This window comes from Danio aesculapii, chromosome 9 (assembly GCF_903798145.1).
Source record: "Danio aesculapii chromosome 9, fDanAes4.1, whole genome shotgun sequence".
In the NCBI taxonomy this organism is placed as follows: Eukaryota; Metazoa; Chordata; class Actinopteri; order Cypriniformes; family Danionidae; genus Danio; species Danio aesculapii.
In genome coordinates, this window is record NC_079443.1 from 55465556 (window position 1) to 55480069 (window position 14514).

At 38.7% G+C, this 14514-nt stretch overlaps 1 protein-coding gene across 1 annotated transcript in view; it reads left to right on the plus strand.

The window, feature by feature from the left end:
- rab3gap1 (RAB3 GTPase activating protein subunit 1) overlaps positions 1–13588 on the plus strand; it is a 58425-nt gene extending 44837 nt beyond the window's left edge. Inside the window, exons 23-24 of the mRNA XM_056466031.1 lie at positions 444–546; positions 12998–13588. Of these exons, the coding sequence (XP_056322006.1) occupies positions 444–546; positions 12998–13228 (334 nt within the window). The 3' untranslated portion in view covers positions 13229–13588. The remainder of the gene's footprint in view (positions 1–443; positions 547–12997) is intronic.
- Positions 13589–14514: the final 926 nt, after the last annotated feature.

The window sequence follows — 14514 nt, forward strand, 5'->3', positions numbered from 1 at the left end:
CCCCAGGGGCCGCTCGGGGCCACAGCAGTCCAACACACACACACACACACACACACACACACACACACACACACACACACACACACACACAGCCTCATTAAGAGGGGACCTGGAGCTGCCCGCAGGAGCACTCACAGCTGAGTGTGTGTGTGTGTGTGTGTGTGTGTGTGTGTAAGAGAGTGTGTTTTTGCATGTGTGTCGATGTGAGTGAGAGCGAGCTTGCATGTGTGTGTGAGTGTGTGTGCGCGTTTGTATGAACAGGCTGATTTCACACTCTTTCTCATACACACACACACACACACACACACACACATACACACACACACACACATTCTGCATGTTTCCTCATTTCTCGGTGTGTGAGACACTTGAATATATCCAGTCCTGCTCTGTAGTGTGTGTGTGTGTGTGTGTGTGATGATCTGCTGTCGGTGTGTGTGCAGGTTTGTGAGCAGTCTGCTGGAGGAGCCTGAGGTGTGTGTGAGCGGTGCTGGTCGAGGTCCTGCTGGAAACATCATACACAAGCTGTTCGTCAGCTCTCAGCGGGTAAACACACACACACACACACACACACACACACACACACACACACACACACACACACACACACACACACACACACACACACACTCCCATGAACACAGACTCGCACACTCGCATACAAACAATCTCACGTGCACTCACTCTTTCTCTCTCACACACACACACACACACACACACACACACACACACACACACACACACACACACACACACACACACGCATTCTAATTCTCTCACACACACACTCATCACACTCATGACCTGGTGCCTCCAGGGAGATTCTGTTGTGTGCGTCTGATGGACGCTACGCTATCCCATAATGCACCGCAAGAGAAGCGACGCAAGTGACGCGGGGAGGTCATGTGATCATGAGTCCATTCACACTTTACTAACGGGAGAGTAGTACATTCCAATGTAGTGCACACTGAGTAGTCGGCGATTTCGGACGCAGCCAGATTCTCTTTGTCTGGTCACAAACCCTGAACCTATAACATGTCTGTGATTGGCCAATCAGAGTGCAGAGCTATATAAAGCTGTTAGTCAGTGATAATGCTCTGCACAGCTTCATCAACACACACAGAGTCCGAGTGTGCAGGAGCCGCTCTACTGTTGCTCATCATCAGCTGAATTAATGAACTGCAGCAGATATCTTACTTTCATTTACAGCCACGCACACACACACACACACACACACACACACACACACACACACACACACACACACACACACACACACACACACACACAGCTAATTAAACACAAAAGAGAGAGAGATGAGATGTGTTTAACAAAAGATGAACGCATCTGAAGCCCGTCCGTCTGTCTGTCCGTCCAGCCGGTGCTCTTGGGTTCTAGTTAGTTAGTGTCGCGAGCACTTCATCACACACTTCGAGCTCACCACATTTACCTGTGAAATCAATTTAAATCAATATATTTGACTGTAAATCTGATCAGACATCAGTGTTTCGCTGTTTTCTGTTGACTTTTGTCCCTGCAGGTTAAGATAGCTGTGTGATTAATTAATACTGAATATCCATTTAATCAGATAATACTGTATGTAAATGAATTCTATAACAATTCAACATACGAATCAAGCAAATCAAACCCTACTAACCCTCGTTTTTTTACTTTTGTATTAGAATATGTAAAAAGGTTCACAACTTAGGATCAGACAAAGACAAAGACAAAGACAATGAAACATCAACAAAAATAGCAAAGAACAACAACACTGCAGTCAGGTACTGGCAGGTGTGTGGATATATGTGGACAGGTCAGAGTACACACATGAGGGACAATAACAGTCAATGAATGAAGCATCACAGATCTAAATAAAACAGATCTAAAGAAAGCAGTCAGTGGTTAAGAGTGACAACTATGCTTGTTCTGTATGATAGTAATGATGACAGTAAAAAGAAAGGACAACAGTAACAATAGCTGACCACAACAATAATAATATATCACAAGTACTACACCAACTACTACTGCAGAAAATTACTAATATTACAACTACTGCTGCTACAGCCACAACCACAACTACTACTACTACTACAACGTCTGCTACTACTACTACTGATACTACTACAGCAATCACTGCTACTACAACATCCACATCAACAACATCTACTACTTTTGATACTACTACACCTACTACTACCACAACAACACCTTTACTACTTCTGATAACACTATACCAACGACAGAGACTACTACAACTACTACTTCAACAATTCCAACTACAACTACAATCGTTACTACAACTACAGCAACCTGAATAATGACAATGGTAGAAATGCTTGTAATAATGATAATGAGGAGATAACAGGAGGACAGTCAGGATAGTAATGATAATGGTAACAGAAGTGAAAGTAATACTATTATTGATAAAAGTGAGGGGAGATTGGGAAATCAGGAAGAGGACAGATAATGATGATAATAATAATAATAATGATGATAATAATAATAAAAATAGTAAGTAGAAGAAGAGGGAATAGAAGAAGAGAAGAAAAAGAAAAACAAACTGAAATGGAAGAGGAAGAGTAGAAGAAAAGTAGAAAAATAAAGTGCTGCAAACAAAACAATGAGAATAATAAGAAGAAACATTACTATAATAATGATAATATAGCAATGATGAAAACCCAGAGTAAAGAGTAACATTAAAAAGAGGAATTTAACTAACAATATGATGAATTATTAATAACAATAGTGATAATAATAACAGATCAAGAGGTGGGCAGGAAAACGCGATAACTAAAACACACCCACACCGATAGCAACAACAACAATCATAATAATAATTAAAATAATAAAATAATAATAGTGCAACAACAGCAGCTTTAACAATAATTAGGTGGAAGTTATGAAGTTATGATCAGCCCTGAGGTGTATATAGTGTTTGTCAGTTGCTTTGTGATGCATTAAAGTATGGCATGCAGCATGGATCAGTCCAGTGCAATGTCCAGGCTGCTATGCCCACCTCACACTTACCCTGCGAGTGTAGTACATGGAAGTATATGGAAGTAGGAGTTTTTATTTTATTTATTCATTCATTGTTAGACCGGCCAGTGGATTATTATCATCATCAGCGCGAATACTCCACAGTCACCACGCTCTCCCGCCCTCCCCCCGATCCTTTCCTCTCCCACCTCTTGAGGGAGAGAAAAAAAATAATAGTAATTAATAATAATAATAATAATGGTGATAACAATAATAATAATAATAATAATAATAATAATAATAATAATGGTGATAATAATAATAATAATAATAATAATAATAATAATAATGGTGATAATAATAATAATAATGATAATGTTAATAATAATAATGGTGATAATAATAATAATATTAATAACAACAACAATAATAATATTAATTATAATGATGATAATAATAATAATATTAATAATGATGATAATAATAATAATAATAATAATAATGGTGATAATAATAATAATGATAATATTAATAATAATAATGGTGATAATAATAATAATATTAATTATAATGATGATAATAATAATAATATTAATAATGATGATAATAATAATAATAATAATAATAATAATAATGGTGATAATAATAATAATATTAATAACAACAACAATAATAATAATATTAATGATGATAATAATAATAATAAGAATATTAATAATGATGATAATAATAATAATAATAATAATAATAATAATAATAATAATGGTGATAATAATAATAATAATAATGATAATATTAATAATAATAATGGTGATAATAATAATAATATTAACAACAACAACAATAATAATATTAATAATAATGATCATAATAATAATAATAATAATAATAATAATAATAATAATAATAATAATAATAATAATAAATAAATAAATTTGAGAGACAAAAAAGGAGAAAAGCCTACTAATATTAAAATACAGCAGTAACTTAATCATCTATATACTCTGAGTGTCCATCCATCCCCCAGTAGAGTCTCCATCCAGACTCTAAAGTCATCCAACACCTTCAGTATTTATAATAGCAATTTTATTTTCCACAGAATAGTTGTGTTACTCAGTTTATCCTTTGAGAAACGTCAGCGCTTCCTTCAGGGGTTCTTCACTGTTACACAAAATAAATAACGTGAATTATTTTAAGTGTTTATAAGACTGTCATTAAACCTTTATAATCATGATATGACACATGAGTGTGTGAATGAGAGTTTATGCATGCTTATGACAGCTGTTATTAAGTGCTATTCACTCTTTAATGCAAAGATGACATTGAGTACGTTTACATGGACACCAATACTCTGATATTAATATGATTAAGACAATACTCTGATTAAGAGTCTAGCATGTAAACAGCGGTTTATGATTTACTTAATCCGACTCAGTCATAATCAAACTAAACAGCAATCAGATTAAGACATGTGGAGTATGCAGACATGTAAACACTGCAATCAAACTTACCGTCATGCAGGACTTTTTTACTGGATTTCGCGACAGGATAGTCTATACACACACACACACGGCTGTCTGACACTAGTATCTGCACCTATAGAGTCAGTGACGACCACACACACCTGCATCGCAAAATGCTGAGGTTATTTTACCATACGGCGTGTAGGATCAAACTCCAATACCTCGCTTGTCAGGGGGGCATGCATGTAATGTTCCTGAATAAAAGTAAAAATGTCGAACTGCAGTTAAAGACGACAAATTAACAATGAAACACCCGAAATTACTTAACTCCAGAGGAAATGTGGATATCGTGGTGACTCGATGAAAACATCGTTCCATTACTGATGTCCAGGTAAACGTAGTACGTAGTCGTTGTCTGTTGTGACAACTTGACATAAACAAATACATCACTACCTGTTTTTGTCGTTGTCATGACAACTTGGCATTACAGACTAAACCAAACTTGTCATAAATCTGTCATCAACATGATTGCCATGAGGCATTATCATTGTGTCATGAATATTCAGGATTTCTGTGTTGGTCATTGAAATGTCTTATTAAAAGTGTTGTTACACTGTCAGATCATTTCATACGAGCTTCATTAATATATTTAATGATATTTTAATGATAAATTCAGCTTGTAGCACTGTAGATGAGGCCAACAAAATATTAACGATGCTGCTATAAAATTCATGACATACATTCACCGGCCACTTTATTAGGTACACCTGTCCAACTGCTCATTCAGATGGTCGGGTCAGAATTCAGCCTCAACAACATGAAAGCATGGATCCATCCTGCCTTGTATCAGCAGTTCAGGCTGCTGGTGGTGGTGTAATGGTGTGGGGGAGATTTTCTTGGCACACTTTGGGTCCATTAGTACCAATTGAGCATGGTGTCAACACCACAGCCTACCTGAGTATTGTTGCTGACCATGTCCATCCCTTTATGAGTTCACTGTACTCAAATGGCCTCCACAGCCACCAGAGCTCAATCCAATAGAGCACCTTTGGGATGTGGTGGAACGGGAGATTGGCATCATGGATGTGCAGCCGACAAATCTGCAGCAACTGTGTGATGCTATCATGTCAATATGGAGCAAAATCTCTGAGGAATATTTCCAGTAGCTTGTTGAATCTCTGACATGAAGTTCTGAAAGCAAAAGGGGGTCCAAAGGTGTACCTAATAAAGTGGCCAGTGAGTATATAAAATGTCCTCATGACAATCATATTTATGACAGGTTATGTTCATATTATTTACATTCATAACATGTCATATCATGATTATAAAGGTTTCATGAACACCTCTTCAAGTAAAGGGTTATTAGTTTTCAGTCTGAGGTGGACTGTAGTGCGCTTGTGTCCATCAGAAGCCTGTTCCCATAATTCATCTGCAGCTTCAGCAACATTAGTTCAGAACATTACTCCCGTCCGCTGGTGTCGTCTTCATCATTCCCAGGGTGCACTTGTGTTTAATGGTCCCAGTGTAAAGTGTAATGTGCAGCGCTTTACAGTCAAACAGGCTGAACGTCTGATCTGAGGGAACACAGCAGCTTTCCTGAACACACAACTGCTGGAAATGCAGACTGTTTGCCTGAAACTCTGCCTCAATTACCCCCCCGCTACCGTCTGTGTGTGTGTGTGTGTGTGTGTGTGTGTGTGTGTGTGTGTGTGTGTGTGTGTGTGTGTGCGCAGGCTAAATTATAGACTGTGTGTTGCCAGGCTGCAAATAGAAAGGCAATAATTATTCCAGCATCCCCATGTAAATCATCTGAAATCAGGGACTCAAATGAGCTAAGATTCCTGGAGAAAAGCGGAGCGCGTGGAGCTGTGTGTGTGCGAGTGTGTGAGTGTGTGTGTGTTGGCATGTTTGTGTGCCTGTATTTGTTTGTGTGTGTTTATTTGTGTGCTTGTTTGTGTGTGCGCGCATTGTGTGTGGGTTTGTGTCTGGTTGTTTGCTTATATTGGTGCCTGTGTGTGTGTGTGTGTATGTGTATGTGTGTGTGTGTGTGTGTGTGTGTGTGTGTGTGTGTGTGTGTGTGTGTGTGTGTGTGTGTGTGTGTGTGTGTGTGTGTGTGTGTGTGTGTGTGCGTGCGTGTGTGCGCGCGTGCTTGCGTTTGTGTGTACCTTTATATATGTGTGTTTTTGTGCGTGTGTCTGTTTGTGTCACTGAATGGGTGTGTGTGCATGTGTATGTTCATATTTGTGTGTTTATGTTGGTCCGTACATGTGTGTATGTTTATATTTGTGTGCATGCATGTATGCGTGTGTGTGTGTGTGAGAGGTTGTCTCCTGCTGCTCAGTCTCTGCATGCTCCAGCATGTCTGAGTCCTCACAGATACTCTGATCTGGCCTTGTGTTTTCTCTTCTTTTCTTCTTCGTGTGTGTGTGTGTGTGTGTGCGCGTACGTGTGTGTGTTTTCTCTGCTGACTCCGTTTGTCTGTCACTCTTGTCCAGTTGGCCGACTCCAGCGATGAGGTAAACATCTGACACTATAGTCAGAGATGTGTGTGTGTCTGTAACCCAGAGCAGAGCTGAATGTGTGTTATTGTGGTGCGTCTGTCTCTAACTGCTGCTCTCTGCTTCATGTAGGGCTTCCTGGTGGACATGGAGGTTTGTTGTGTTGTGCTGTAGACCGAGTGTGTGTGTGTGTGTGTCAGTCATCTCAGCTCATGTGTAGTTGTGTCACTGCTAGGGCTGCACAATATATCCTCAGATTACCGTTGTGGTGATAATTATATATTCAATATATCCATATCATAGAAACGTGCAACAAATTAAATAATTAATAAATAGATTATCCAATTTTGACCAATCAGATGTGGCCTTCACTGTCTTGAGCCCCGCCTCTCCAGCAGCTGCTGTTCGCTGGAGCTAGAGGTGTTGTTGTGATGAACTTGTGGTGTTTTACCAGTTCATCACGTGGTGTTCAGTCACTCGTGGGGTTTTAAAGGTGCAGTATGTGAGTTTATCACCCAGAGGTTGAACTAGGTATTGCATTCCTGGATCAAAACACACGCAAGCGCAGGTTGCCAGATTGAGGACTGACAGGAGCAAGTCTCGAGCCTAAAGGCTGATTAAACCATGCTCTAAATAAAAGCAACAGACCAAAACAAAGACAGAGCTCCAGCACTTACCACACATGCTCACAGCAGAATATCTGACTTCAGCATTGTGTTTCTGAGCATGTTTCTGAATATCTGCACGCTTATGATGCTGTTTTTATGATGCAGAAGAGTCAAACACTCACATACAGCACCTTTAAAGTCTGCAATGTTTGTTTTTAGATTTAATTAGCTCAGAAAAGTACATATGACCTGTTTATTTTAGTATGATCATTACAAATATAAATACTTCTTATTACTGCTGATTAAATGAGAGCCGAATCTTTTGACACAACACTAAACTCTACATGAGTGTATGAGTGTATTGTGTGTCATTTGGGATGCAGTGGTTATAAAGTTAGTTATAGCATAAGAAATATCATTATCGCAACACTCAGCCACATCATGACATGTTCTTCCAGTATTGTGCAGCTCTGGTTACTGCAGTGCTTCTCAAACTTTCTTCCTCAACGCCCCTTTATAGAGATAAAACAGTCTGACCCCTGTGTTTGAGTATATATATGCAAAAATAAATGTGTATTTCACATGGCTGCTTCTCTTCAGGGTTGGTACAGCTGCTGGAGATGCTATAATCTAGTGTTTTCAGGCTTTGAAAAGTGCTTGGGTTTTGGATCAAGTGCTTGAAAACGTAATTGTGTTGCTTCCATAATCATTCGTTACTAAATAATGCTAATTAACCATTGAAATAAATATGTTTCCCAGTACTGGGTTGCACCTGGAACGGCATCTGCTGCGTAAACATATGCTGGAATAGTTGGTGGTTCATTCTGCTGTGGTGACCGCTGATAATAAGGGACTAAACTGAAGTGATCTGGTCATTTTAGGTTTAACATGACACTGTGATGTTGGGCTTGGGGCAAACATGTAAACATGTTCCCTTAGAATACTAAGCTATAGTACTAAACAATACAATAACAAGTAGCATCTGATATACAGTAGTGTAGTATGAACTATGTAGATGTCTGCAAGTGTGTAAAATTGGACATTGAAAACTGTGAAAGAGGCCTGTATCTTCCTCCAGCAGCTCCTGCAGCAACAGTTACTCGTGTTTTTGTGTGAAGATTATGAAAAGTGGAATAAACCTCTTGCGCATTTGTTTAGATTGAGTACAGTTTACTACAGAGCCATGCAATAAAGGGTTTTAAATTAAAATTCAGGTTAATCTGTGGTTAATGACATGGAGATAATCGTCATGTGATAATAACAGCTGTTTGCATCACTTCAATGAACTAAAGCTGTAGCAAAACTGAACAACATACACTACCTGACAAAAGTGTTGTTGCCTATCCAAGTTTTAGGAACAGCTAATAATAACTGGACTTCTAGTTGATGATCTGGTATCAGAAGTGTGTTGTATGAAAGGTAAAGGCCTCTAGATGAGGCTTATTTGAGCACAATATAATCTGATCATGTCTTGATGTTGACTGATTTGATTAGGACAGTGCGGTCTGACTCTGCTTAGACTAAAGTCTGCTCACTGAACCTTCAATAATGTCCAGTATAGAATATGTGCTCATGCTGCAGTGGAAACAGAATGAATATTGTGTCTGACTCCATCATGAGCTTGGAGGACTGCATCCATACATCTCTGACATGACTCAAATCACTGATTAATAAAGTCATCTGGAATGGTGAAGAAAGCCTTCTTGCAGGACTCCCAGAGTTCATCAAGAGTCTTTGTGTTCATCTTCAACGCCTCCTCCTTCATCTTACCCCTGACGTGCTCAATAATGTTCATGTCTGGTGACTGGGCTGGTCAATCCTGGAGCAGCTTGACCTTCTCTGCTTTCAGGAGCTTTGATGTGAAGGCTGAAGTATGAGAAGGAGCGCTATCCTGCTGGAGAATTGTCCCTCTCCTGTGGTTTGTAATGTAATGGGCAGCACAAATGTCTTGATACCTCAGGCTGTTGATGTTGATCATCCACTCTGCAGATCTCTCGCACGCCCCCATACTGAATGAACCCCAAACCATAATTTCTCCTTCACCAAACTTGACTGATTTCTATGAGAATCCTTGTCCATGTGGGTTCCAGTAGGTCTTCTGCAGTATTGGTGATGATTGAGATGCAGATCAACAGATGATTCAGTCGAGAAATCCACCTTCTGACACTTTAACATATGATCAACTAGAAGTCACGTTATTATTTGTAGCTCTTACAACTGGGATCGACCACAAGACTTCCGCCAAGTGGTGTATAATAACGTGTTTTACTCCTAACTCAGCTCAAACTACAGTCCTTCAGTGAGACTCTTCCATACTCGCCTGTTTATTTAATCTACAGAAGCAGTGAACTCTTCTGTTGTTCAGCAGCTGTTTCCCGCTGGGTTTCTCCTGGGATTCTGCATGTGTGTTTGCACAGGTTCGTGTGTATCAGTAAGAGTGCCCTCTGGCCTTCAGGAGGAGATTTACATATCACACTGTGTTTCATTGAGAGCATGTTCACAACAATCACAGCTTTGATAAGCCTGTTTGGGATTTCAGTTCAGCTCATCTGTATTTCTCCAGCACTTTTACAATGTAGACTGTGTCAGAGCAGCTGAACTCAGAAGCTCTAGTAAACTGAACCTGTGTCAGTCCAGATTTCAGAGTTGAAGCAAATCCATCCATGTGCAGCTCCACAGGTCCCAAACCAAGCAAGCCAGTGGAGGAACAAACTTCACCAGTTGACCAAAGTGAAGGAAAAAACTAGAAGAGAAAGCAGGCTCAGTTGGGCACCACCATTTCTCCTCTGGCCACACTTCCTGTGCAGAGCTGCAGTCTAGTCAATTCTATCAATAGCCCAGTCCTACAGTGAATAGTTTGCCTATTTTCATTCGCTGTTTACTTTATTCTGCTCATTTTTTTGCTGATGCCCTGCAGCCTTCCCCCCCCACCCTGTTGTGCCTGTCCCCCCCACACGCTCACTTTGAGAAACACAGTGATGTTCCACTATAATCTCCCTGTGATAGCCCTGAGTAGCTTCACTGCCGTCATGAGGAGTGATCTTCTGCTGTAGTTTGATCAGAATCCACCAAGCATGTTCTCTCAGCTGCGTTCAGTCTCTGGGATGTGAACAGACAGTCACTAATTAGCAATCAGCTCTGCAATTAGTGGAAATTGTTCCCGTGTGGAAAAATAGATTGTGTCCAGTTGCTTGACTCCTGCAGTGTTTATTGAGAAGTGTTTGTCTCTCTGCTAAAAGACAGACATGTTCATGTGATGGTGTCAATTCTGTAAACACTGCATAGAAGATGTTAAAGGGCACCTATTTATAAGATGTAAGATCAGTCTTATGTGTCTCCAGAATGTGTCTGTAGAGTTTCAGCTCAAAACACCAACCAGTTCAGTGGACGGGGAAACCGCACTCCTAGGTCACGCTGTGGTCGGCCTCAATAAGGGAGAGATTTGGATCCTATTTTAACATCTGAAAATTAAAAAAAGAGACTTATTGTGTTTCTATCACTCCAGTATGACTGTGGACACGCTATACCTGTGCACAGTACTGTATAAACAGCTTACAGATGATGATTTTTATCATAGGCGCCCTTTAATTCACACTTACTTTACTAGTTCCCTCTATAGAATCAAATGATTATTTTTTAAGCAGGTTCACAGAAAATACAGCATTATAATCAGCATCTCAAACTCACATTTGAGGCAAACTCCTGTAAAAGCAGCTCTAAAAGGAAAATAGGTACTGTTTACACTGGTATTGAGATGTGTTTGGGTTGATTAGATCACAGGTATGCACTATGCTTTATGCATATTTAAGGTATCATATAGTCATGCTATCTGCTTAATATGTATCATTAATGTATCGTATCATTAGGTTATCTTAAGTCTATTTAATGTATTGTATTGTTTCGGTATCTGCTTCAAATGTATCTTTAATGTATCGTAACATTTGGGTATCTTAATATGTATATTTAATGTATCGTATCATTTCAAAATCAGCTTCATAGGTAGATATAATGTATCGTTTCAATATCAGTATGTTTAATGTATTTTATCATTTTGGATTCGCTTCATAGGTATCTATAATTTATCACTTCGGTATCGTCATACGTATCTATTGTACAATTTCGGTATCTTTTTTTTAGGTATGTTCAATCTATCGTTTTGTATCAGCTTCCTATGTATCTTTAATGTATCGTATCGTATCGTTTTATATCAGCTTTATATGTATCTTTAATGTATCGTATCAGCTTCATATGTATCTTTATTGTATCGTTTTGTATCAGCTTTATATGTATCTAATGTATCGTATCGTTTTGTATCAGCTTTATATGTATCTAATGTATCGTATCGTTTTGTATCAGCTTCATATGTATCTTTAATGTATCGTATCGTTTTGTATCAGCTATATATGTATTTATTGTATCGTTTTGTTTCAGCTTCATATGTATCTTTAGTGTATCGTATCATTTTGTATCAGCTTTATATGTATCTAATATATAGTATCGTTTTGTATCGGCTTTATATGTATCTAATATATCGTATCAGTTTTTTAAGTATCTTTAATGTATCGTATCAGCATTTTAAGTATCTTTAATGTATCGTATCAGCATTTTAAGTATCTTTAATGTATCGTATCAGCTTTTTAAGTATCTTTAATGTATCGTATCAGCTTTATATGCATCTAATGTATCGTATCAGCTTTTTAAGTATCTTTAATGTATCGTATCGTTTTGTATCAGCTTTTTAAGTATCTTTAGTGTATAGTATTGTTTTGTATCAGCTTCATATGTATGTTTAATGTATCGTATCGTTTCGGTATCTGCTTCAAATTTATCTTTAATGTATCGTATCATTTTGTATCAGCTTTATATGCATCTAATGTATCGTATCAGCTTTTTATGTATCTTTAATGTATCGTATCGTTTTGTATCAGCTTTTTAAGTATCTTTAATGTATCGTATCGTTTTGTATCAGTTTCATATGTATGTTTAATGTATCGTATCGTTTCGGTATCTGCTTCAAATGTATCTTTAATGTATCGTATCATTTTGTATCAGCTTTATATGCATCTAATGTATCGTATCAGCTTTTTATGTATCTTTAATGTATCGTATCGTTTTGTATCAGCTTTTTAAGTATCTTTAGTGTATAGTATCGTTTTGTATCAGCTTCATATGCATGTTTAATGTATCGTATCGTTTCGGTATCTGCTTCAAATGTATCTTTAATGTATCGTATCGTTTTGGTATCAGCTTTATATGTACCACTTGTGATCAGATCAAAGAAAATGCATCATAATAGCGTGCATAAACAATGCAGGTTACACTAAAGTAATCTTTAGTATTAACTGAAGTAAACACTTTAGCAAGCAAAGTTCGTCAACGTTGAAGCATTTGACTGGTGTAAATCAGCTTTAGGAGTGTTTGTGTTGACTGGTGTGTGTTCTGCTGTGTTCAGGCTGCTCTGTTGGCTCCGATGGAGGAGGAAACGCCCCGTTCTGGAGGCTCTGATGACAGAAAAGCCTTTCCAGATTTTCCGCCCCCTGCTGGCCGGGAGATTCTCCTGCGCACATGTGTTCCCCGGCCTGCACCGTACTCTAAAGCCCTGCCGCAGAGACTCTTCTGTGTGCTGATGCGGGAAGAGTTCAGGCTGGCCGGAGCCTTCTCCTCTGACACCTCTTTCTTCTGATTCTGGATCAGCCCAAGGCAAACGCACCACAACATGCTAAACGCTTCTATGTCTGTTGGGTTTTCACACATGCTAATAATAACAGTTCCCCAACTGTGTGCTTAATGAGAGCAGCTTTAGATCCTCGCCTTAGGAAACATCTGCAGAACACGGACACTGTCTGAAAAGTCACGGGTTTGGGTTTCAGATCATACGCTTTCAGAACATGCCAACTCTGATGCTCGTGTGTGTATATGTGTGTGTGTGTGTGTGTGTGTGTGTGTGTGTGTACAGGATGTCTAAATGTCAAAGCAGTGTGATCTCCACCGTAAGCATATCCAGATTTTGTCGCAGTGATGATAATAAAGAGTCTGAATATGATGAATCTCTCCAGCCAGAGCTGTTCTTGTGGTTGTGTGTTGATGATCACTCGCTCATTAGCGCTGCGCTTCACTTTCGCTGCTTTAATTGCATTAAGGGCTTTAAACGAACGCTGGAACATTAATACACGGACGACAGTTTGAGGAACGCTTGGGATTATAAATAACTCCGAGCACGGAGGATAATGACGTCTCTCGACCCACAGAACTACTTTTAGAGCCGTTCACATGCAGATTAATAGCGGAGATAATTATAACAGTAGCATTAGCGCACTGCTGCATGCTAAAGCAGGATGGAGGAAAGGCATTCTCACAATATTAGTGTTATATATTCATTTGCTTTATTGTGCATTCACTAGTAATGTGAGTGAAGTAAGCTTCTTAAATTAACTGCTGAAGGTATGCATCTCCAAGATGGAACAGCTATCACCAGTTGCTTTGTTTCCCCCTTTATTGAGTATCATTGATCTTCCTGTTTTGTGTGAGAGTGCAGATGTGTACGATAAGGAAGTGTCATACTGTAGTTCACTTCAGTATTCAGCATCTCTTCAGATGAATAAAATCTGGGAAATGCAAATGTAGAGTGTTGATTGCTGAAGAGTGTTGATCTTTATTCTCATGCCTCCTACTCTTCAGCAGCACAGAAATAGTGGAGAAAGAGTCTTACACTATTCTAAAACACAGCTTTCTGTATAAATACACTTTTAGAGCTGATGGCAAAGCGATCCGCCCTCTGAAAGGATTCTGTTTAGAGTATTTCCCAAGTGCAGTTTAAACGGAGAGATACTGATGTCTTTTATCTTTGTCATGATAATAACACATAATGTTAGACTCGATATTCTTCAAGACACTTCTATACAGCTTAAAGTGACATTTAAAGGCTTAACTAGGTTAATTAGGTTAACTAGGCAGGTTAGGGTAATTAGG